This window comes from Cricetulus griseus (assembly GCF_003668045.3).
Source record: "Cricetulus griseus strain 17A/GY chromosome 1 unlocalized genomic scaffold, alternate assembly CriGri-PICRH-1.0 chr1_1, whole genome shotgun sequence".
Classification (NCBI taxonomy): domain Eukaryota; kingdom Metazoa; phylum Chordata; class Mammalia; order Rodentia; family Cricetidae; genus Cricetulus; species Cricetulus griseus.
Window position 1 is genome coordinate 103860159 of NW_023276807.1, and position 24853 is coordinate 103885011.

The 24853-nt window shown below is 43.7% G+C and overlaps 1 protein-coding gene across 2 annotated transcripts in view; it reads left to right on the forward strand.

Annotated features, from left to right (window-relative positions):
• Window positions 1-24853, forward strand: part of Htt (huntingtin) — a 143534-nt gene that overhangs the window by 111978 nt on the left and 6703 nt on the right. For both annotated transcript variants that reach the window (XM_027387134.2, XM_027387135.2), the window contains 14 exons: window positions 2288-2501; window positions 3242-3387; window positions 4624-4801; window positions 5769-5864; window positions 8393-8580; window positions 10815-10941; window positions 13933-14033; window positions 14830-14984; window positions 15546-15685; window positions 16593-16675; window positions 18106-18236; window positions 18370-18499; window positions 20050-20205; window positions 23964-24154. In XM_027387134.2, the coding sequence (XP_027242935.1) occupies window positions 2288-2501; window positions 3242-3387; window positions 4624-4801; window positions 5769-5864; window positions 8393-8580; window positions 10815-10941; window positions 13933-14033; window positions 14830-14984; window positions 15546-15685; window positions 16593-16675; window positions 18106-18236; window positions 18370-18499; window positions 20050-20205; window positions 23964-24154 (2036 nt within the window). The remainder of the gene's footprint in view (window positions 1-2287; window positions 2502-3241; window positions 3388-4623; window positions 4802-5768; window positions 5865-8392; window positions 8581-10814; window positions 10942-13932; window positions 14034-14829; window positions 14985-15545; window positions 15686-16592; window positions 16676-18105; window positions 18237-18369; window positions 18500-20049; window positions 20206-23963; window positions 24155-24853) is intronic.

The following is a 24853-nucleotide window of genomic DNA, read 5'->3' on the forward strand; positions in this document are numbered from 1 at the left end:
GGAATTCTAAAAGAGGAAAGTTGTTTTAACTCCATCTTTCATATGTATAAAGAAAATAGGTGGTCATAAGCTATAGTCAGTTCATCATCATTTATTTCATGACTGCAAGAAAGTGTATCATGTGTTCATTGTATTCTGGAAATTGATCTTTACTAGCCCCCTTGTCTCAGTTAGGGTTTCTATTGCTGTGGAGAGACACCATTACCACAGCAGCTCTTATAAAAGAAATATTTAGTTGGTGCTTGCTTACAATTTCAGAGTTTTAGTCATTATCATCATGGTGAGAAGCCTGGCAGCATCTAGACAGACATAGTGCTGGAGAAAGAGCTGAGAGTTCTACACTTTATCCACAGGCAGCAGAAGATTGTGTTCAACACTGGGAGTAGCTTGAGCATATAAGACCTCAAAACACACTTCCTTCAACAAGGCCACTCTTCCTAATAGTGCCATTCCCTATGGGCCAGTCTTTCAAACACATGAATCTATGGGTGCTATTCCTATTCAAACCACCACACCCCTGTATTCATTACTTTTCTCATTGTTGTCATAAAACACTCTGACAAAAAGCAGTTTAAAGGAGGAAGGGTTTATTTTGGCTCACAATTCAAGGGTATAGTCCCCATGGCAGGGAAAGCATGGCAGCAGGAGCTTGAGGTGTCTGGTCACATGGCATCCATAATCAGAGAGCAGAGAGAGGAATGCTGGTGCTCAGCTTGCTTTTTTCTTTTGATTCAGTACAGTATCCCTGCCCACAATTAAAATGGGTCTTCCTACCTCAGTTGACCTAATCAAGAAAATCCCTGATAGGCACACCCAGAGGTTTATCTCCTAAGAAATTCTAGATCTTGCTAAGTTGACATCAGTATTAACCATCATGACCACCATGTAGTGAGGTGACCTGTCTGCTCTAGATAAAGAGACATTCTCCCATGGGGTGAGGTGCCCTGTCTCTTCTAGATATAGAGTAATTCTCCACTTACCCCTCAAATATCAGAAGGGGTACTACAGAGCTGGTCCAGGTCTTGAAAGCATTAGTTCCTCGCCCTTGGCTTCTTTGCCAAGCATCCTTATGCCACTACCTTAGTGGGCTGCTTTGTTGCCCCATTGAAGACAAGGATCCACTGCCCCTTGACATATGGTAAATGGGAAGAGAGAAGGAGGCACCTAGCAGGTTAGAGGTAGGCACATAGGAAGAGATCCAAAATACAGGACCAGTTGGTTAGATTTTCCAAGTTGCTAAGTTGGCTATTTACAACTATGAAAGTTCTAGCTGTGACCATAGGAATGTTTGATTTAGGGGAACTAATGATGAAATATAGTTTTTAATATTAAAGCTTGAAGTTCTACTTGAAAAATTGTTGTCCTCCCCATAACTCCTTAAATGGCTAAAAAAAATTGACAAAGCATAATAAAACTACCATATGAGGCCAGGCATGGTGTCACATGCCCTTAATTCCCACACTTGGGAGGCAGCGACAGGAGGATCTCTGTTTGTGGCCTGTTGGTCTACATCCAGGCCAGCCAGGGCTATACAGTGAGACTCAATCTCCAAATAAATAAATGAATAAGTAAGATTTTAAATTTTTGTCATGTGAAATGTTGATTTTCCAAGCATATTTTTGTCACATATAAGACCACCTTCCAGATGTTTGTTCTCAGGCTGCAGCAATGCTTGGAACATTAGCCTGGGTGCACTGTTTATAGCAATTAAAATTTGTCATCCTATAATTGTTTCAGAGAAATATAAGGTCATAAAACTAAACATACTACTTTAAAATTCAAGCCTGACAAAGAGACCAGAAGTATTTACTAAACATATGTTAAATGGAATTATTAAAATATTTATTTTTAATGTATGTAATATAGGATATACTTTTTAAAACAGAGAATTCAACTTAGAGTCATATTTTTCTTTTATCTATTTACATTCTAACTGAAAGCTTTTCTAGAGTGTATTTTCTTACTATAACAAATAACTTGAGGCAAGCTGCTTCATAAGGAAAAGAAGATTATTTTAACTGATAGTTCTATAGATACAAGGTCCAGATGCTCATCTAGTGATGTCCTTCTTGTTGTCAGAGTCCCAGTGTGGTGCAGAGAATCACCATAGTAAAAAGGACACATGAATGTCCATGTCTCTAGAATAGTCTCACAAGCATTCCTTACAGTACTCTAGTCTCGATTATCTTAGAAACAAATGCTTGTTGGATTAGCTATGTGTTTCCAGCCTGAAGAAAAGTTTACCATCTTTGCTGTTGTTTGTCTGGCCTGTAATGTTCTGACCCAGGAGTTCAACCTAAGCCTTTTGGCTCCCTGCTTAAGCCTTGGCATGAGTGAGATTGCTTCTGGCCAGAAGAGTCCTCTTTTTGAAGCAGCCCGTGCAGTGACTCTGGACCGGGTGACCAGTGTTGTTCAGCAGCTTCCTGCTGTCCATCAAGTCTTCCAGCCTTTCCTGCCTACAGAGCCAACAGCCTACTGGAGCAAGTTGAATGATCTGCTTGGTAATTTAAATATGGTTCCCAAGCCTCTGGGATCCTCCTATTATCTCAGCTGAGGTTACAGGTGCACACCCTGCAACTCAAATCCTCATGCTTTGCAGCACTTTATCCACTGAATTATCTTCTCAGCCCAAGTTATCTTAGTTTTTAAATTATTTTATTTTATGTGTATAGGTGTTTTTTACCTGCATATATGTCTGTACTGCATGCATGCAGTGCCCATGGAGCCAGAAGTTGGCATCAGATCTCATGGGACTGGAGTTACAGATGGTTGTGAGCCACTATATGGCAGCTGGGGATTGAATGTAGTTCCTCTGGAAGAGCAGCCCATGCTCTCAACTGCTGAGCTATGGCTCTAATCCCAATTTGTCATAGTTTTAAAAGTATTACAGATCCAGCAGTGCTTTGCCCCAAGTACATACGTAGTCAGGACTGTTGAGCTGCAACACTGAAAGGCTGACAAAAGTAACTGAAAAACTGCACCAAATTCTTATCTGTGAACGTATTTCGTTGTTGTTTGGCTACTCTTGGACATAGATAGTCAGGTTCTAAGCCCTTCAGGAACACTGGCTTAGACTCAGGGCAAACCAGGCTCACACTGTATGTAGCACATGTGGGTAGGCATGTACAGATGGGCTTTCTTAGTCTTGGCATCCTCAAATCTGCATAGCCATGTGAAGGCTTCTGAAGGGGAAGGGCCTGTGCTCACAGTCAGAGTCACTCATGCCAGTCTCATGTTTCAGGTGATGCTACATCATACCAGTCTCTGACCACACTTGCTCGTGCCCTAGCACAATACCTGGTGGTGGTCTCCAAAGTGCCTGCTCATTTGCACCTTCCCCCTGAGAAGGAGGGGGACACAGTGAAGTTTGTGGTAATGACACTTGAGGTAAGAGCAGCTCTGAAATGCTGTTTCTCTGTGAGGATAGGATATGTGAGTAGCACTAAGATGAAAGCCCTTGAAAGCCAACAGCTAACTGAGTATGTTATGCACATCTGTTAGCCTAGCTACTACTTCAAGGCAGAGGCAGGAGAATTGTGGGTTCCCAGCTTATAAGGCTGTGCCTGGATATATAGCTAGGCCCTGTTTCAATAAACCTCAGGCAGGAAGAGAATGCTCATTATTCAAGTCTGATTCACCTGACCGTATTGAGTCTTTTACCCTCACCACACCACCCACAGGGAACAGGGAAGTCTATAGACATCTTCTTGTCCCAACACTACAGTCCTAATTAAAATCTAGACAAGTGTTATGTTTTAAGTTGGGCAGTAACTTGGGCATTTCACCCAAGGGAAACTGAACAATTGGCCCCTCAAAGTATGTATATACACACATGTACTGTAGTTTTGTTACCTTGCTATATGACTGCTGGGAAAGAGCCTCACCTGTGTCAGAGCTGTGCTGCCCATCCTGAGCAAGGGTTGACACTTTACACTAAGAAAAGAAAATCTCCTGGGCATGTATGATACACAGGCAACAGCTGAACCAGGCTAAGTTAGGTAGTCTTTAGCTTGTCTTAGCCCAGTGGAAAAGACTGGAAAGCAAATGTATGTGTAAAGTACCAGGTGGCAGCTCCTAGTCATACCTTGAGCTACATAGGCAGTGTCATGGTACTTGGTTCCCACAACAACTCTATAGGGTGATCTCTCTGTTCTCATTTCACACATAGGGGAAGCAGCTCAGAGAAGTTCAGAGACTTGCTGAGCTCAGAGACTCATAAATAATACTCCCAAACTCAGCTGTGTGGCTGAGATTAAAAAAAAAAAAATTCTGTGTTACAGGAGCCCTTGAGTAAAGCCTCTGACTGGAGGCTCTGTGGCTCAGGACAAGTTTCTCTAGGCACCCATGGTTCTAAAGGTAGAAGATATCTGGGGTGGTTGTGTATTCTGACAGAGCAAAGGCAGGAACTTTAGAGCATAGGTGGATCAGGACTGAATATTAAGAAAGCTAGGAATGACAACCTAGAAACCTGGGTTAGAGCCATCCTTCTGGAAGGAAGTTGGCACATCTCTTGGCCTCTCCATCTTTCCATTGTCTTCCCATAGCTTTTAATGGCACTGCTTCCCTAGAGGTCCTTGAACATAGAGTACTCGGTGAGCATTCTAACACAGTGCTTCTCTTTAGGCCTTGTCATGGCATTTGATCCATGAGCAGATCCCACTGAGTCTGGACCTCCAAGCCGGGCTAGACTGCTGCTGCCTGGCACTACAGGTGCCTGGCCTCTGGGGGGTGCTGTCCTCCCCAGAGTATGTGACCCATGTCTGCTCCCTCATCCATTGTGTGCGATTCATCCTGGAAGCCAGTAAGTCCTTATCTATGAGTAAGTTTCTTGTCTTCAAGAATCTAAACTGGTCATCAGCAATACATGTCAGTCATGAATATTTTTTCTTCTTGTTTTCTATTTCCCCAGAACCAGTTAGGGGTTGGGGTGGAATGGATGGATTATTGGTGCTGCCTTCAGAAGGCCCCATCTGTCCACCCCCAGACCTTGACATTATACTAGAACTTAACTTGAATTTACTTTTCTAGTTATTTTGTTTAGAGTTTGGAGTTCCAGCTTTTAAAAAATACTTTTTAAGTTTTATCCCTTTGATCTTTAGTCTTAGTTGACTATTTGATGTTCTTAGTCCTGGATGATTATAAGATTAAAAAGATTACATTCAATAGATGACTTCTGTTAGAGTCGAAGTGTGTGCTTGCATACTGCATTGTAATGCTAATATGTTGTAAAATAAAAGGGACTCTTTCTTTTCAAGGAATAGTGTCCTCAACAAGGGTCATTAGCTAAAAATTTTTAAAAATTGGACATTATAGTTTACATGTTAGAGAATGTTTTGAAGTTTTATGTTTTTAAATTAAACATTATAGAGTGGTGTTTTGATCTTTCATTGTTTAAATTGTTTTCATCTGTGCATTTGTAGTCAACTTGGAAACAGAGATCCAGGGAGTAATTTTAAAAAGCTAAGCTTCTTAGTCATAGTGATGCTTTTAGCAGTATTGAGTTGTGAATAGTCTGATAAAAACTCTCAGGGTGGAGATGGCAAACAGTGCACTTAGAAGCCTGAATGTTGGAAGCACAAGTCGTTTTGTGTAGTCAGAGCACTGGTGCCTGCATTTAGTGTTATCCAGTGCTTTTCAGTTTTACTAAATTGGCTTTAGAAATCTAGCCCTCAGTGCCATAAGTTTGTAAGTTTTATGAGCGGCACAGGTGTGAAATGAAGATTTGAGTAGAAAGGACGGTGAACGTGTATGTTCTGCTGTGATTTCAGTTGCAGTGCAGCCTGGGGACCAGCTTCTCGGTCCAGAAAGCAGGTCAAATACTCCAAGGGCTGTCAGAAAGGAAGAAGTAGACTCAAACATACAAAGTAAGTCTTAGGACCCATTTTTTTTTCCCCTTATTCTCTCTCTTGCTGTCCTCTAGTGCTCATCCAAAAGTTGAGGGTTTTCTGACCATGGATATAAACACATTTCTGTCTTTATGTGCCCTGTTTTTCTGGTGAAGACCCCCTCTCCCTAACCGGTTGGTCTGGTTCATCCTGCATAATTCCCCACAACCTGAATTGCACCTCTTCTCTGGGGAGCCCACCATCTTACTCCTTAGCACTTAGCACATGGCTCCTACATTAGGGTGAAGAATATGTTTTCCTTGTCTGTGCTCCCAAAATTATTGCTTGGCCCATTGTAAGAGACTGGCAAATGTATATTAAATTTTGAATAAATAATTTCAAAACTCCAAGGAATTTGAAGTTAGTGTGGGTACACATGCTATACTGTAACCTTAATGACTGTTTCAGACATCTCTTTTGGTGGCATTTGGTGACTTGTTTGTTTTGTGACAGGATGTCCCTCTGTAGCCCAGGTTGGCAGTGAATTCATGACCCTCCTGCTTCAACCTCCTAAGTGGTAGATGCTGCCATTAATTTGAAAAAAAAATACTGAAATCACCATCATTTAAAACTATTCTAGACTTAGGCACATACATTGTCTTTTTCTGATCTTCCTAATTGATTCTAGGGTAGCTGTCTTACTGTGACAGTTGTGGCAGGGCAAAGCACATTTTAGCCAACTGAATCCTTGCCTCCTAACCTCCAGGCTTCTAGAACCTTTTTAGTTCCTTGACCTCAGAGGCTCAAATAGTAGGAATGCCACCTATATCTGCAGCCCCTCTCCCACAGGTGGGAAGGCAGGTGTCATTGAATGTTTATTTTTCCTTGGGTCACCAGGAGCCTTAGACCTGCTCTATGGTTCCAGAAATATGCCTTTGAAATCATGGGTATAGAGAAATGCCTAGTCACAGCTTGGCATCTTGACATGAGCCTGTAATTGCAGCACTAAGGAGGCCAAAGTAGAAGGATCATGAGTTTGAGTCCAGCCTGAGATAGATAGATAGATAGATAGATAGATAGATAGATAGATAGATAGATAGATAGAAAGAGAGAAAGCATTTTTAAAAGATGGGCTACTTATAGAAAGAGCTTCCTTGTCTGTAGTCTTCCAGCTCCTGTTCTAAAATTTTTAGGGTTGCATAGTAGTCCATAAGCAATGCCATTTTAGTATATACTGGGTTCTCACTTTGTTTCTGTCTTGAGCCCCTACAGTTCCTGCAGTTGAGTTACAATTTCATAATTTCTTGTTGATACCAGCAAAGTGAGGAAACCACCTCACAGCTTGTTTTTTTTGTTTGTTTGTTTTTTGTTTTTTGTTTTTTGTTTTTTTTTTCCTAGCTGAGCAGTGGCTCAGGTTATTCTGTGCTTCTGTTGTGAGGATAAGATGCAGCTAAGAAAATCAGACCATGTGAAGCACTGGGGCAAATGCCCACCGTCATCAGAGTGGGCAGGCTGGCCCAGTGGCAGGAGGTGATTTAATTCAGCCTGATGTAATCTTGCTCATCCTCTGTGACTCTCTTAGGGTCAGTTAATGAAATTCTGGTCAGAAAAAGCAACTCAGGTTCTATTAAGTTTTGTTTTGTTTTGTTTTGTTTTTGAGACAGGTTTTCTCTGTATTGCTTTGGAGGTTGTCCTGGAACTCGCTCTGTAGACCAGGCTGGCCTCAAACTCAACAGAGTTCCTCCTGCCTCTGCCTCCCGAGTGCTGGGATTAAAGGCATGTGCCACCAACGCCCGGCTTCTATTATGCTTTTAACGTCACCTCCTGTTAGAACTTTTTTGTTTGTTTGTTTGATTTTATGTATGAGGGTGTTTTCTGCACTACATGCATGCATTGCCCAAGCAGACCAAAAGAAAGTGCCAGATCCCATGCGAGTGGAATATCAGATAGTTAGGAGCTACTGTGTGGGTACTGGGAATTGAACCCAGGTCCTCTGAAAGAGCAGCCAGTGCTCTTAACTGCTCAGCCATCTCTCCCATCCTCCTTAGTACTATTTAAAGTTAGACTGATATGCAGCATTTCTTTTAGCTTGGTGCTTAGTTCCTTAAGCTCAATAAGGATCCTTTTTTTATACTAGGAAGTTGTCTATAAATTGTTGATTCTCATAGACAAGGGTAACTATCTGTCCATTTTACCAACTAAACAAGCAGTTTTTTAAAATTCCATGTTGTATTAAGACTTAGGGAATATGAACAGCCCCTGGCCTCAAGACCCTGACAGGACAGATTGGTGACTCTGGAATTTTTATCATTACTCTGCCTTTAAAATTTCCATCCAAGGCTGAAACTCAGGTTCAAGACTATTACTGTATTCCCCACAGAAATAGAAAAAAATTGCAGGGTTTGGATACATGCTCAGGAGGTCTTCAGTGAGCAGCCCAAAGTCTTGGTAGACTAGACAGGGGTTGATAGGCTTGGTACTCTCTTCTCCATGGGCTTACAGAAGGATGTCAGGGTTGCAGTGTGTTTTGACAGAAACTGCCCTCTTGATCACCATTGCCTGTATAGATCCTGGTTTCATCACTTCAGCCTGCGAGATGGTAGCAGAGATGGTGGAATCCCTACAGTCAGTGCTAGCCTTGGGCCACAAGAGGAACAGCAACTTGCCTTCATTTCTCACGGCAGTGCTAAAGAATATTGTCATCAGTCTGGCGCGTCTTCCCCTAGTCAACAGCTATACGCGTGTGCCCCCTCTGGTAAGTTAGGTCACTCCTTTGCTGAAATGGGGTGGGGTGACCCTAAGACTGAAGTAGAATCTTTTGGGGAGGATTCAGGAGTAGGGGGACAGAGTATTCGAACCTTGTGCATGCAAGGCAAATGCCCTACCACTTAGCTACATTTCCAACCCTTGGTTTTTGTTTTTGAGATTATAATTTAATTATAATATTTCTCCCTTCCCTTTCCTTCCTTTTAACTTTCCTATATGCCCCTCCTGATCTTCAAATTCATGGCCTTTTTAGTCACTAGTTGTTATTGTGTGTGTGTGTATTCTTAAATATAACCTGCTCAGTCTGTATAATCCTACCTGTATGTATGTTTTCAGGGCTGAACAACCAGTTGGTATGTTCTTTCCTGGGTAAGGCCACCTCTCCTGTTTCCAGCTATCCTCAGTTGCCTATAGTTCTTTGTGTAGAGTGAGGACTCAAGCAGAACTTGGTTTTTTGAGAGAATATTGCTCAATTTGATATGTAACCAAGGCTGGCCTTATACATGGGATCCTCCTCTCTACCTTCCTAATGCTAGAATTAGTTATAGGCATACATGCCCATTTATCACACAGTCTTTATTGCTATAACACTCTCTGTGGTGGTTCCAGCATTTTGCATGTGGGTAGTTGTGACACCTGTGTTGTCTCCCAGGCATTCTGTGTAGTGGTTATGAGCTAAAGTACTAAACTTCATCTCCACTGATGTATTCATGTTGGATGTGATTCTGAAGTGATTAGACTAATTAATGGTAAGCCAGAAATTTCACTCTTCAATTATTCTCTTTCAGAAATGCCTCCTTTGAAGAGATTCATACAAAGCTGGGCATAGTAGTATGTACAGAGACAAGCAGATCTCTGTGTTCTAGGCCAGCCTGGTCTATCTAGTTCCAGTATAGCCAGAGCTACATAGTGAGAGACTGTCTCAAAGAGAGAGAAAGATTGATTCATACACTCAGGGATAACCACTATTCTAGGTTTTCTCTTGAAATTTTCGTCACATATCAGCTTAAAATAGGCAGGTTTTTGGTTCAGCAAGAGCTTAGTAATGGAAAAGGGTTAACAGCAGCTCGGCCAACCTAAGTCTGCTGAAATAGCCCACTAGACATATCCTTCCTACAAAAATCCTCAGCAAGAAAGCAAAGCTGGCCCACAGCAGACTTGAACTGTAACACAGAGCCAGGCCCAAGGGGAGAGTACTTTTTTCTGCATAGAATAGGGCATGTGCCTACTGCTGGGCCACAACCTCCACATGTGTGTGTTTGCATGTAAGATCTTGGAGAAGTTCACATTTAGAAAGTGCCATTCATTGAACCTTAGAATTGCAGGGCCTAGCTGTGCTAGAAGTGCTTATAGAACAAAGAGCTGTGGACGTTGGGAAGAGCCCAATAGAAATACAGGAGGTCATCCAACATTGCTGCATGGGGTTCAACCCTGGGTAGAAACACTCCTTATGGAGACTGTGCAAGAAGGTAGTCTAGAGGTCATGGAAGGCTGTAGGGGATCTGCCTACATAGGCCATGTGCTGTAGATAAAACTCCATCAAGTGCTTTTAATCCACTCCCTTGAATGCCCTGGGTAGGAGAGCAGTTATAGCAAGCACTGCAGAACCTCCCCTAGGCATGCTCCAGAGACTTTCATGGGTGATATAAGAGATTTATAGAAGGCTTTCCCATGATAAAGAGAGGTTGGTTGTAGTAATCTGGGGAGACTCCTTTAGGTCCTCATGGCTCACCGAGGCACATAGCTGAGCTGGCAAGATGGTCCTGCTACTAGAACAGTATAGGATGTGCCTCAGGGTTCCCTTTTATGCATGGTGCTTGTCTAGATATCTCACTTGATAGAAATGCACAATGGGGTTGGCCTTGCACCTGTTTGCCAATGCATGTTTATATGAGACTGAACTTCATTAGTGTCTGCCTTTTTTGTAACACACATTTGATGTTTGTGGGCCACCAGCATTTCCCACAAGGAACCCAGCTTGTGTACAGCCAGTCTGAGTGTAACAAGAAGGGAAGGCAGAGCAGAGTGGTGGGAGTCAAGCGTGGCCTTGAAGGTTCTAAGGAAAGGGGTAGGAGCCTCTTGTGGGAAGGCACTGGCTATGTGAGTAGTGAGGCAAGAGCAGCTGGCTCAGCAGGGAGACTAGCTGAGAGAAAAGAGGGGAGGGATCTCTTGTTGTCCTTGTGGCATCTCCATCCAGGTGTTACTCTCTTTTCATCTTCTCAGGTATGGAAACTTGGGTGGTCGCCCAAGCCTGGAGGGGACTTTGGCACAGTGTTCCCTGAGATCCCTGTAGAATTCCTCCAGGAGAAGGAGATCCTCACGGAGTTCATCTATCGTATCAACACCCTAGGTACCCCACAGTCCTCCTCAGTCCCCATACACCACATATATGCCTGAAGCTCCAGGGTAGGACCTTCTCACTTGGCAACTGGAAAGGTTCTGGGGTTATGATGGAACAAACCTTCTTCACACATTTCACAGTACATATGGAATTATGGTGAGAAAATAGATCTAGGTATGCAAAGATGAGTGTGTGGGTTATATACCAGACTTCTTTGAACAAAGGGAAATGCACATGAAACTATCATAGGAAGTCAGATCCTGTCTTCATATTATGCATTCAGACTAAACCATACAAGTGGGCTCGGAATATTGGCTTACTGTAGTGCTTGCCTAACACCAATGAAGCCCAGGGTTCAGTCTCCATGGCTGCAACAGCAACAAACTGTAAGTAGTGAGGGTGATTTCCTCTGTTTGCTACTTTGACATAATGTTCTCACTTACATCGTTTTTCTCGTGTGTAGAATAAGCAGCCTGGGGAACATGGCAGGCTAAGTGTCACAGGAGCCAGTGTGGCAGAATGAGGGAAGGTAGATCAGCCAGACAGCCCTGCTCATTCCTTGTGGGGCTGTCAGTGCAATGGCCCGTAAAGTGGGGATTGTGTCCATTTCATGTGTTTGCTACAGATGTGAACATGAAGAATATACTTAGTGTCTTAGCAGTAGCATGCTTGAGTAGTTCTTCTGTTGGGACTGTTCTCTGCTCTGAAGCACAATCTAAATTCCCACCCCACACCCCACACCCTCCCCATTTTCTGGATGAGGGAGTGTCTTAGTCACTGTTCTGTGCCATGACCGAAGCAACTCTTGTGAAACAAAGCTTTTAGTTGGAGGCTTGCTTACAGTTTCAAAAGGTTAGTCTGTTATCATCATGGTGGAAAGTCAACAGGTATGTTGCTAGAGCAGTAGCTGAGAGCTTTACATCTTGATCCACAAGTAGCAGGCAGAGAGAGAAAGGAGGAGGCAGAGAGGGGGAGAGAAAGAGAGAGGGAGAAAGGGAGGGAGGGAAGGAGGGAGGGAGGGAGTGAGTGCCCACTCACAGTGACATACCTCCTAATCCTCAGTTTATCAGCAGGGCACTAAGTATGCAAATATGGGTGCCAATCTCATTCAGACCACCACAGGGTGTGATCAGGTAGTTAGATTATAATCCTCATATAGCTTTCACCTGTAACAATAACTCTTTCCGCCAGCCTCCTGAGTTCTGCCGCCATGTTAGGGCCCCCAAATAATACATAGAGATTAATATTTGTTACAATGATGCTGGCCAATGACTAGGATTTCTTATTTGCTAGCTCTGTCTTAAGTATCAACCATAACCATTAATCTATATATTTCATAAAGACTTATCGAGGACACCAGTGGCATGTGTTCTCTCTTTCCCAGATCACATGGTGACTCTCCTCTTTTACTACATTTCCCAGAATCTTCCTTCTCTCCTAGTCCCGCCTATCTTGCTTCCCTATTGGCCAACAGTGTTTTATTCATTAACCAATAAGAGAGACATATACACAGAAGGACTTGCCCCATCATTCACCTGCTGGGGTATTTACTAGAAGAGCCTGGGTACCTGATCCACTGCCTGATCTGTGTTAGTCCCTTTGGCTTCTTCAAGTTTTCTTATTAGGTCTCAGCAACCTACCTTAACTTCCTATGGCCATAAATTGAACAATTCACCACTGTGCCCAGTAACTTCTGAGCAGGAATCAGACAGCTTTTTTCCTTCCTGTCTTAGTTACTTTTCTGTGGCTGTGATGAACACCATGATCAAAAGCAACATGGGGAAGAAAGGGTTTATTTCTCCTTATAGCTTGTAAGTCTATCACTAAAGGAAGCTGGAGCAGGAACCTAGAGGTAGTAACAGGCATAGAGGCCATGAAAGAATGTTGCTTACCAGTTTGCTCACCAAGACTTACTCAGCCTGCATGAAGGACCACCACCCCAGAGGTGGACCACCTATATGGGCTAGGCCCTACCACACCAATCACTAATTAAGAAAACTCCCGTCAAACTTGCCTACAGGCCAATGGAGGCATTTCATAGCTTACAGTCCCCCTTCGTAAATGAATCTAGTTTGTGTCAGAGTGACGTAAACTAGCCAGCACGTTACCTTTGCTTTGGCTCACTTAGACCTCCCTTGGACAATTATCACTTGGGTCTGTCTCCTGGTGTTGGTATTCACTTGAGTCTGAATTATACTCCATGTTCCAGGAGGTCCTAGCATTTGGTGCTCTACTTTTCTAGTCCTCTTCGCTCTATCCTTGCCTTACAAGGAGTACTGTAGATCTTCTTGGGTCATGGTGGAAACACCAAGTACAGCCATTTGTTGAAATTTACTCTGATGTAGCTTTGTAGTGAACCTGAAGAATGGCCTCCTAGATTGCCTTTGCTGCTTGCTGAAGTGTTCCCCGCCCAGTGCCGTGCTTTTCTGATCTGTCTTCTGGGTGGTTTTCACTATTTACGTTTATTTACTTTGTGGAGGCCGGACTCTAATGAACATGCCCATAGTATGCATGCACATGGAGGTCAGAAGATAGTTGGCAGGGATTGGTTTCTCCTTCTTCCATGGGGTTCTTGCTGACACTGTTTAATCTCACCAGCTTTATAGAGACAGAATTATTGTGTATGTGGTTCTGTGATCTGGTCTGAAGTCTCATGGTCAGACTTAAAGTGAGACTTCTAAAATGCTTAGTGGGTGGGAATAGCCTTGACCTGCTTGAGTGACACCTATGTGGACATCCTTGTCACTATACCACATAATGGGGGATTGAAGGGCAATGTGGGCTGCTGAACTTGACCTGTGCCTCTTGGCCTTGGAAGCATAACCGACTTCCATGTGCTCCAGTGTCCTTCATGGTAAATGGAGAGAATGACATTCCTTATGCTGTAGGATTGCCCTGAAGGTGGTGCTCTAGGAACAGTACTGATGGAGTTATATTGTCAGTAACCTTTCATGGGTTGGGGGAATTAGGAAACTATCTAATGTAATGATTGATTGCCAGGGTGGACCAGTCGTACCCAGTTTGAAGAAACTTGGGCTACCCTCCTTGGTGTCCTGGTGACTCAGCCCCTGGTGATGGAACAGGAGGAGAGCCCACCAGAGGTGAGAATTCCATAACTAAGGGGTAGCTAACTGGGAACCTGTAGTTGTGGCAGCTGGTGACTCTGTTTCAGAACAGGAAAGCAGGCTGATCATATCTCAACTGAAGCTTCTAGTAGCTAGTATATGTCTTTTACTATTTTACATTCCACATCAATGATCATTAAGATTGTTCTCTTTTGCATTCTGTTGTTCATTTATCACTATTTGAAGGAATGTCATTGAACCACAACAAAAAAGGCCATGAATCCAGGCCATGTACATGTTTCTTGTTTGCTTTGTTTTTAATTATCTTAGAGGTTTTGTTTGCTTAGTATTAATGTAGACCATGCTAATAAGATATAAATAACCACCATATTCTTGAGTGTTAAAAGAACTGGAATGAGCCCTTGATTATAAGAGATGGGGAATGAACTTTTGGAAATGACAGATAAGAGGGTGAATCTATCTAGGTCATAAGTCATCAAGATTATCTTCAAACTCTTCTGTAACTGCCAGATTGCCATAGGCAGTGTTCTAAAATGATGATGAAATTTAAGAGCAATTTCTTTCAAGGTAAATTCCTATTTGGAGTTCTGTTTGGGTACTTCAGGTTTACTCCAAGGTCCAGGTATATAGATGTGCAGCCAGTGCCAAGCAAACTTGGACTAAAGATCCTGGCTATGGGAAGCCACAGGACTCAAGGGATCTGATTCTCCTGTCTGAAGCCATATGGTCTATGGGCACTGTGTGAAGTAGAGGCAGAATGAGTGGTTGGTATCTTGTTGTCATGTTGTCAATGTGTGGACTATTCCTCTAGGAAGACACAGAAAGGACCCAGATCCATGTCCTGGCTGTGCAGGCCATCACCTCTTTAGTGCTCAGTGCAATGACTGTGCCTGTGGCTGGCAATCCAGCTGTAAGCTGCTTGGAACAACAGCCCCGGAACAAGCCCCTGAAGGCTCTCGATACAAGGTTTGCTTGAGTTCTTATGTGGGCCACATTCTATTGCAGAGGATGGTGAGGTAGTCCACTCCACTCTTAGTTTTCTATAGCCCTTTCCTTTGTTATAAGAATTGATATAGCCGGGCAGTGGTGGTGCATGCCTTTAATCCCAGCACTCAGGAGACAGAGGCAGTGGGATCTCTGTAAGTTCCAGGCCAGCTTGGTCTACAAGAGCTAGTTCCAGGACAGGCTCCAAAGCTACACAGAGAAACCCTGCCTTGATAAAACAAAAACAAACAAACAAACAAACAAAAGAATTGATGTAACATTGTATCTGTGGCCCTGCCCGAGGATATAAATCCAAAAGTGACTTTTGTCATCAGTGACAAGCTGAAAATTTAGTGTGAAATGTTATGGGCTTCACTGGATGTTCAGGCTCAGACTTGTGGGTCAGGAATGAGCACCTGCTGTAGGGTTTGTTTGTTGTTACACCAGCTGCTTCAGGCAAGTGAAAGAGAAGTCCTGGTGGTTTTCACTCCTGTGACATTTGAAAGAAGCAAACATGTTTTTTCCCTTGGTTTTTAATTTTAGATTTGGAAGGAAGTTGAGTGTGATCAGAGGGATTGTAGAACAAGAGATCCAAGAAATGGTTTCCCAGAGAGAGAATACTGCCACTCACCATTCTCACCAGGCATGGGATCCTGTCCCTTCTCTGTTGCCAGCTACTACAGGTACTGGAAGAAGCTAGAACAAGAATGTGGCTATCATTCTTGCTGTGGCTTAACCAGAAGGCTGCATGCTGAGTGTATTGCCTCCATTCACAAGTCTCATGCTTTGCCTAGACTTGTACCACCATGAGCATCAGGGTGTATCATCTCTCTTAAATGAAGAGGATTTTGTAGGCTGTTTTTCTTTCCATTGTGTGTATTAACTGTACAAGTTACTATGTTATAGAAGGACATTTTCATACAGGTACATAATGTATATTGAACAAACCCCCTCCAAAACCTCTTTACTCTTCCTTTTGCCCACCACCCCTTTCCTTTACCATCCCCCCCCTTTGTTATTGTTGAACAAACCGCTACAGTCTTATAATTACCTCATTCTTTTAGGAATTATTTGTTGCTATAAATCTAAGTACCTTGAAGGCTTTATTTGGGGAAGTTTCTGTTTAGAAATGCAGTGTGTCAATTATCCCAAAATGGTTTGGGGGACATTGAATTAAACAGAGCACTGTGCCTTTAAATGGCCATGGGCTTGGACCTTGAGGAGCCTCTGTCTGGGCCAGTAGGATGGGTGAGAAATGACATACTTGCTTTGTAGAGTCTTGAGAGAGATGTTGGATAGATGGCTATAGAAATACAGAGTACAGCTCTAGGGAGGGCATCGGAGTGCCTTGGGAGAGAATGGGTGGTATGTGATCTAATGCAGTTAGCTTGAGGCAGCCATAGAAAAAGGATAGTCTAGTTTGCCCACCAGGCTTGCTGGCTCAACAGGTTGCCAAGTGACAGTACTCCAAGACCTACTGGGCCTCTGCATATATGGGCCATCCTGCCAATGGAGAGGATACCCAGACTGGGCAAACATCTATCCAGCCAGGATCAGGGTCTCATGCAGTGCTATGCTGATGTTTTACAGGTGCCCTCATCAGCCATGACAAGCTACTACTGCAGATCAACTCAGAGCGGGAGCTAGGCAACATGAGCTACAAGCTGGGCCAGGTCAGTTGCACCATTCCAATCCCTCCTTATAACCAGCCTTGTTTGTCCTCGAGCTTGAGCCACATACCACATTCAGAGAAGGTTTTTTTTTACATACTTTATTCTAGATTTTAATATATGTTGCACATAAGTGTGCACATGTGTATAAAACATAGTGGAATGATATGAGACAGGAGGGAGCCAGAATGGAGTCAGAATGATATGAGACAGGAGGGAAGACAGAATGGAGTCATCTGAGAGCTGCTCAGGCAGATGCAGCACTGAAAGCTTCCTGGCTGCTAATTCAGAGGGCAGTTGAGTGTACAGTTTAGCAGGCAGCAGGCAGCTGAACATTACACTTTAGTAAGAACAATGAGGATAGTTGACAGCTGCTGTCAGGGAGCTTTGGTACCTGCTGCTTTACTAGACTCCTCTTTTTCTTCCTACCTTTGCAGAGACAATTCTACCCTGAGATAAGTCACAGTGACAGTTAAAATGTGATGTGCTTTTCATGGAGTGTTTCTAAAGATGGGATGATGAACAAGATGCCTGGGGCCCCTGGGTACATGACCGTGTTCTAGGGTCCATGTCCCTGGCTCTGTGGTCACACCATCCCTTCTGACTCTGTTGCACTCATCTAATTCTGTTTCCTTCAGTACTTGAGTCCAGCTCCAATATCTGCAAGCTGAATATAGTAGGACTATGTAGGGCCAAAGTAAAGTTCCAGCCCTGCCTTGCCTGGTATACCTATCAGCTATCAAAAAAAAAAAAGTTACTGGGCTGAACTGCCACTTTGCATTTTGGGGAAAGAGATGGTAGAAGGGGCTAAGTGTGGAGAACAATGGCACCTGGAATCCACTTACAACTCTCAGCTTGCCCTCACTGAAGGCATCTGAGGTCATAAGGGAAAATGCAAGAGGGTTTGTAGAGGAGCAATCAGAAGGTAGGTCACCGTTCATAGTGAAGAGTGCAAAAGTCACTTCATCGGGGGCTGCATTTGGGGTCTTGAGGCTCTTGGCTGTCCCTTATACCTTTCTAAAACAAACACACCTCCTCTATCCTTGGAGAAATTTCTCTAAGCAAGCAGCCCAGAAAAGCAGGGTCTACCACCAGAAAACCCAAATGAATGGGGACCAGGTTTGTAAAATCCATGTATGGTTCCCTTTCTCCAGGGACTGTAGTGTTACTCTTTGGAGCCTCTTTTACTTCATGCCCTTTCCAGACAGTCATTCAGGCCTTGAACCTAAGATCAAAGTTTTTCTGCCAACAGTTTAGCCCTTATCTTACCTTCCCAGGGGCTCCTCTGACAGTAACATATGGGTCTGAATAGGATAGATCATTACATTGGTCTTATGTGCTCAGACTAGGGGGACTGATGAGCTTGTACCTACCCAACAAGAACTGGAGGTGTTCACCCATGTCCTTAACTCTGGTGCCTGCTTCTGTGGCAGGTATCCATACACTCTGTGTGGCTGGGGAACAACATCACACCTCTGAGAGAAGAGGAATGGGATGAAGAGGAGGAAGAAGAGGCTGATGTCCCTGCACCAACGTCACCACCTTTGTCTCCAGTCAATTCCAGGTTTATACTGGCTTTTTTTTTTTTAATAAGCAATTTGAAATTTCTTCCCAGTCATTTGATATGTTTGGGGTCCTTCTTGAGGTGAACCTCTCATCTGTGTATGGGGAAAATATCCATGTTTCACACTCTGCAGAAAACACCGTGCTGGGGTTGATATTCACTCCTGTTCGCAGTTTCTGCTTGAATTGTACAGCCGCTGGATCCTGCCATCCAGTGCAGCCAGAAAGACCCCTGTCATCCTGATCAGTGAAGTGGTTCGATCTGTAAGTTTGCCTTCTTCCCTTCCCTCTCACCCAGAGGCACATGCATGCCATGCACACACATGCATGTACATACACGTACACACATGTATTAAATACACTCCACAGACACATCACACAAACACTATAGCACATATATGCACTAGATAGATACCATATATATAAATGCATACATACCACAGTTGTGTGTCACATACATTCTCCAGAGACACATACACATACAAACATACATGCATTTGTACACATGCATGCACACACTACCTGTAATGTCTCATAATCTGTAAAGAAACTCCTGCAACCTCCCAGATGTAGAGGAAAAGAGTGTTTGAAGTTGATGACAGGACAGATTTTCCTTTTCAGATCTAAAGTAGGTAAATGCTCTTACATGTAGCACCAGTGTGTAGTATGCCAGTTGCTGTCACAGGCCCACTTTGTCTGTCATTATCTTTTGGGGTGGTGACAAACAGCTGTGGACCCCTGGACATTGCTCTTCTTAGATAAGTAGATAGTCTCATGGTACTTCAGTGCTCTTCATCTACAGCCCCAAACATAGGATATTTACTTTATGAATGCCATCTATCACTATTGACAGGGCTAGAGATAAAAGCTCAAAGGCTTGGTCTTTTTAAAAGTGATATTGGGAGCTGGAGAGAGCAGTAGTTAAGAACACTGAATGCTTTTCTGCAGGACTCAGGTTCCATTCCCAGAACCCACATGGGGGCTCACAACTACCTGTAACTCAAGTTCCAGGGGATATGAGTCCCTCTGTGGGCACAGCACACACATGGTGTACAGTATATGTGTAAGCAAAACACCTGCACACACACAAAAAAATAAAAAACAAATACATATAGAATAGATAAGTGATAGTGGGGCCAGCAAAATGTCTCAGTAGGTAAAAGTGCGTGCTGTGCAGATGTGACAGCCTGAGTTTGAACCTCAACTCCCACAGTAAAAGGAGAACTGACTCACCGGGCGTTGGTGGCGCACGCTTTTAATCCCAGCACTCGGGAGGCAGAGGCAGGTGGATCTCTGTGAGTTTGAGGCCAGCATGGTCTCCAGAGCGAGTGCCAGGATAGGCTCCGAAACCCTGTCTCGAAAAACCAAGAAAAAAAACAAAGGAGAACTGACTCCCAAGAGTTGTTTCCTGGCTTCTGCACACATGCTGTAGTTTGCACACACCTGCATTTATACACATACATTATACACAGACTGAATAATAATAAATAAAAGTAATAGTGATAACAGACTCCTAGGAGTTTTGAGTGCCTGACCCTGTATTGATGGACATTGCCTGAAAATGATCACCACTATATATGTAGCAACTGAGATCCAAGCTCTTCCTCTATCCGTAGTGTGCATACAAAGGCATTTTTAATTTGATATTCTGCAATTACTTTTACACTGTATTTTAAGCCTCTCTAATCAGGACTGAGGATTCCCCTGTTATTTTCCCATGCACTAGCCTTGCCTCCCACTGCATTTTAGGCTACATTTTTTACATTCCTTCAGGTATAATGTTCTCCTTTTGTTCTGATTTTCCATGTCTCCAGCTTCTCGTGGTGTCAGACTTATTCACTGAACGCACCCAGTTTGAAATGATGTATCTAACGCTGACAGAACTACGGAGAGTGCACCCTTCAGAAGATGAAATCCTCATTCAGTACCTAGTGCCTGCCACTTGTAAGGCAGCTGCTGTCCTTGGTATGGTGAGTGAGAGGCTGCCCCCATTGAAGCCACTTGGGACTTCTCTGCTTTGGGACCTAGTGTTGGTCAAATGTGTTGCATGCATCTGCATACTTCAAGGACCTCTCCCAGGCCAAGCTCCTTGGCACATGTGAACCACAACTCAGGTCAGCTAAAAGAACTCAGTGCCTGTTGGTACTCCGACAGGGGACTGAGATATTTTATGTTGAACATGGTTGGAGCACCTGTGCCCCTTGGCCTTTATGCCATTATAGTAGGGTACCTCTACAGGGCAAACGGTGTGAAGGCACTGGGACAGCACAAATATCGGAACTGTGCCTTGCTTCTTCTGCCAGTCTGTCACTTGGCAGTTCTACTCCATATCTCTGATAAGGTCTGGATCCCACTATATTCCTTGGCCTACAGTCTTCCCTGGTGACTTTGTCATAGAAACCTTGCACTTCCACTTTGGGAAGTGTAGATATCTATCCTTAGCCTCATGATTGTCTTGGTCCAGTTGTACTGCTGTCACAAAACACCTTAGACAGGGTGATTTATAAACAACAGATATGTACTGGGAAATCCCAAATCAAGGTGCTCTGGGGGTGCCTGATGAGTACTTCATACCTAGATTCTCCCACTCATCAGCATTCCTCATTATTCTACTGCTGGTTTATCAGAATTTGGCTAGTACTACTTGGTTTTGTCTTCCCTATATATGTATTAGGAGGTTCTCGTAGAAAATACATCAGATACACACATGAAAATAATTACCTGTGGGTTCTGCCTCTTGTTGGTGCATATTAGAGGGCATCAGCATGGCCTGCAAAGGAAAGTAACTCTAGACTGTTGGCACAGGCACTTTTGCTCTGTCACCTAATGTTAAATTATTATCTGTTTTTAAATTATGTTAAAATGTTATTATTAAATGTTAAAAATTATTCCCGAGCAGTGGTGGTGCACACTTTTAATCCCAGCACTGGGAAGGCAGAGGCAGGTGCATCTCTGTGAGTTCAAGGACAGCCTGGTCTACAGAGTGAGTTCCAGGACAGCCAGGGCTACACAGAGAAACCCTTTCTCAAAAAACAAACAAAATTAAAAGTTATCATCATGTTCTTAATATATGTTTCCTGGAATCCATTTTTGTGATAACAATAGAAACTTGCTTGTTCAGGGACTAGAGAGATGGCTCAGTGGTTAAGAACACTTGGTGCTCTTGCAGAATACCTGAGTTCATTCTTAGCACCTACATTGCCGGCTTACAACCAATACCCTCTTCTGGCTTCTACAGGTTCCCATAATGCACATGTGTATTTAACATGTGAACACATGCACATGTACCACTTACAAAAATGAAAGTAATTTAAAAAAAAAAAAAGAAAGAAACTTGTTCAGTAGACACATAAGTGACTGCTGTGTGTGAAGTAATTGGGCCTACTGGCAGGAGTGGTGCAGATGAGCCTGCTGGGGCCTATTCTCCATGTGCCTGCCATATGTGTCATGTCTTCCCTTGTTAGTAAGAGCCTTGCTGTTAATACTGCAGCCACAAGTACCTGATGATCTCTCTTACCTACCGGTCTAACCCTGTGCAGCCTGACAAAGCAGCAACACACATCTCCCACTTCTCCTTACTGTTCTGCTATAGATTCTGTTGTCACTGAACATAGAGTCTAGAACAGGTATACAGTATGGGTGGCCATAGCCTGGGCCATGCTGATGACTTAGCTCCATTCGGAGAGTAGGAACAATGAGCACTTAGTCCCCCCACTCTTCAAAGCAGGCATCTTCTGGGTGCTGTCAGGACTGTGTCCTTGTGGGAGGTCCATTTTCCTTCATGGGGGGGCTTCAGTGGCTTGACTTTCCTTGTAACTGTGGTTTTGTGCTCAGGCCCAGGTTCCTCGGGCAAAATGTAAATCAAATGCATCAGGCAAATAATGGTGATTTTTTAAAGAACAACCCCAAGGCAGAATGGCAAATGGCTCCAGTTCCCAGCTCTGTGTACACAGGCGGCTGTTCTTGGAGGCAATTGTCTTCTGAGAGGTTTTCAGCCTGTCCCATGTTGCTACAGATGTTGTTGCACTGCTGCATTGATTTTGCTGGGGAGACCTGAACAAAGGTCTGTTCACCTCAGATAGGGCACTGGTAATCTAAGTCCAGCTTGTAAACCTCATAGGAGCATGGGTGAGGACTTACTTTGTGGTGCTGATTGACTTCAAAACAGCTGCACACTAAAAAGTCCTACCATGGCATGGGTAATGACACCCCAAAAGCTGCATAAATGGAGACATGGCACCCTTCTTCCTCTTCAGTTAACCTTCTTCACAAGACCAAGTGCAGCTGGGGCAGAGTTATGTGCAGTATGCTGAGGTTTGGTCCTTAGCTACCCCTGCTAAGAGGGAACATTATAGTTTTGTACTTGTGAGAGCCTTGTGTGAATTCAGGTAATCCAGCTCTTTTGACTTCAAGATGGCATGATTGTGTCATTTCCAGAGAACAGTGTTCCACAATGTGCATCCAACTGTCATTTTTCTTTGCTCACTGTTAGATCTGCAGCCTTCAACAACATATCCTGGTGTTATACTTGCAAAAGTGTGGTAAGAAGTCTAGGTTTTACTATCCCTAGGAAGGACACATGGCTTCATGGGGATACCCTGGAAAGGGGAATGAGAAGGAAGTAGCTGTCAAAGATGCTAACCTTCTTTAGCTCAAGACCATTAGATAAAGACTCCCTGGAGAGGGTTGGATGGCCTCTTCTTGTTTGGCTGGGTTTTGTTTTTTTGGTTTTTGTTGTTTTTTTTGGGGGGGGTTGTTTGGTTTTGTTTGCTTGCTTGCTTGCTTGTTTTTAATATTTATTTATTTATTTGTTTGTTTGTTTATTTATTCTTGAGACAGAGTTTCTCTGTGATAGCTCTGGCTGTCCTGAAACTCACTCTATAGACGAGACTAGCCTCAAACTCTGCCTGCATCTGCCTCCCAAGTGCTGGGATTAAAGGTGTGCACCACTACCACCTGGCCACCAGATGGTCTCTTCTGTCATTAAGACCAAATGAGTCTTCAGCCAGGCTTTCCTAGTAGGGTGTCTGGTAGGGCACAGTCAGATACTGAAGTACTGCCACTGGATTGCATCACAAAACAGCAGTCTTCACTGCTGAAGAAGTCCTGTGTCAAGGTGTGTGCTGGGTGTCTAGGCCTAAGTTCAACTGCCACATTTAGAATACTCAGAGAAAGTGATACCATGTCAGTCCAGGTTAGCACAAATTAATGTCAGAAGCCCCACAGCCATCAAGCTTTTGCTAGGTGGTGCCAGACCAAGGTTCATTATAGTGAAGAGACACAAGGCAAAATCAGCTGAGGGTTCAGGTTCCTAGGTAAAGACTAGAAAACCAGGTGTGAATACTGTTCCTGAATAGTCATACAGAATACAACTCATCCATCCAGTAGGTAGACAAGGAGTAGACAACACATGAGATGTTCGTACAGGGGGCAGCAGAACTCAGAATCCAGGGTTGTCAGTGGAAGCAGGTTACAGGAGCATCCTCTGCCCAGTGACTACAACTCCAAAAGGAAAAGCAAGTGTGAGCACAAATCACATTTTCTACATAGGTAAATCTTCTCTCAAATTCAGGCTTTTAGATAGGGTCAGCACTGTACACCAACCTCTCCTGTGTGGACTCCACTGTATGCTGGACAATAGTCAGGCTCTTTCAGCTTCAGGGAATCGGGGCATTGGCAGTCAGCCATAAATCTGTCTACAGCAACTTGTGTCTGTGCTTGTATCTAGGACAAAACTGTAGCAGAGCCAGTCAGCCGCCTACTGGAGAGCACACTCAGGAGCAGCCACCTCCCCAGCCAGATCGGAGCCCTGCATGGCATCCTCTACGTGTTGGAGTGTGACCTCTTGGATGACACTGCAAAGCAGCTCATTCCAGTTGTTAGTGACTATCTGCTGTCCAACCTCAAAGGAATAGCCCAGTGAGTGGGGCTGGCTGGGTGGGCTACAGCCTTTGGTGTAGTCTTAACAACAACAACAAAACTAAAAAAATAAAACAAAAGGGCCCTATTTGACTTTCCAAGTATATGCTAGAACTACCATGGTAGGACATGCTTATAATCCCAGCATTTGAGAGGCTGAGGCAGGAAAATTGACATAAGCTTGAAAACAACCAGGGCTACAGATGAAATCCTGTTTCAAAAGCAGTAACAAAGTATATGCCAGGTCCTGGTAGGTCACAGGCAGGGAACCCAAGAGGGTACCTTTTTTAGGAAATAGTAGCCATGAAACACAAGGATACAAGTGTATGTCCAAAGCTTTCTTGGTTATCTCTAGCAAGATGAAAAGTCCTGCCACTGCATCACTCTACAGTGGCACTGAGTACTCTGAAGTGGACAGCAACCTTATCTTCTGCTACCAGAGTTAGCCTCTTTTTTAGCTTCTGAGCAGCCCCATGTTTCCTGTGAGGCCCTTTTATTCCTGCTCTGATCTCTGTCTCCCCATAAAGATGCATTACATGTAACTGCACATGGATGTATTGCTGGTCCTTTTGAAAACAAGTTGAGCCCATCACAGCTCTGTTTTAGAAGGGGGGGGGGGTGTGCTGTGACCTAAGGAGGGACACACAGCTGGACACTGAGAAGTTTGGGGCATGTGTTAGGGATGAGAAGGGACTTGCA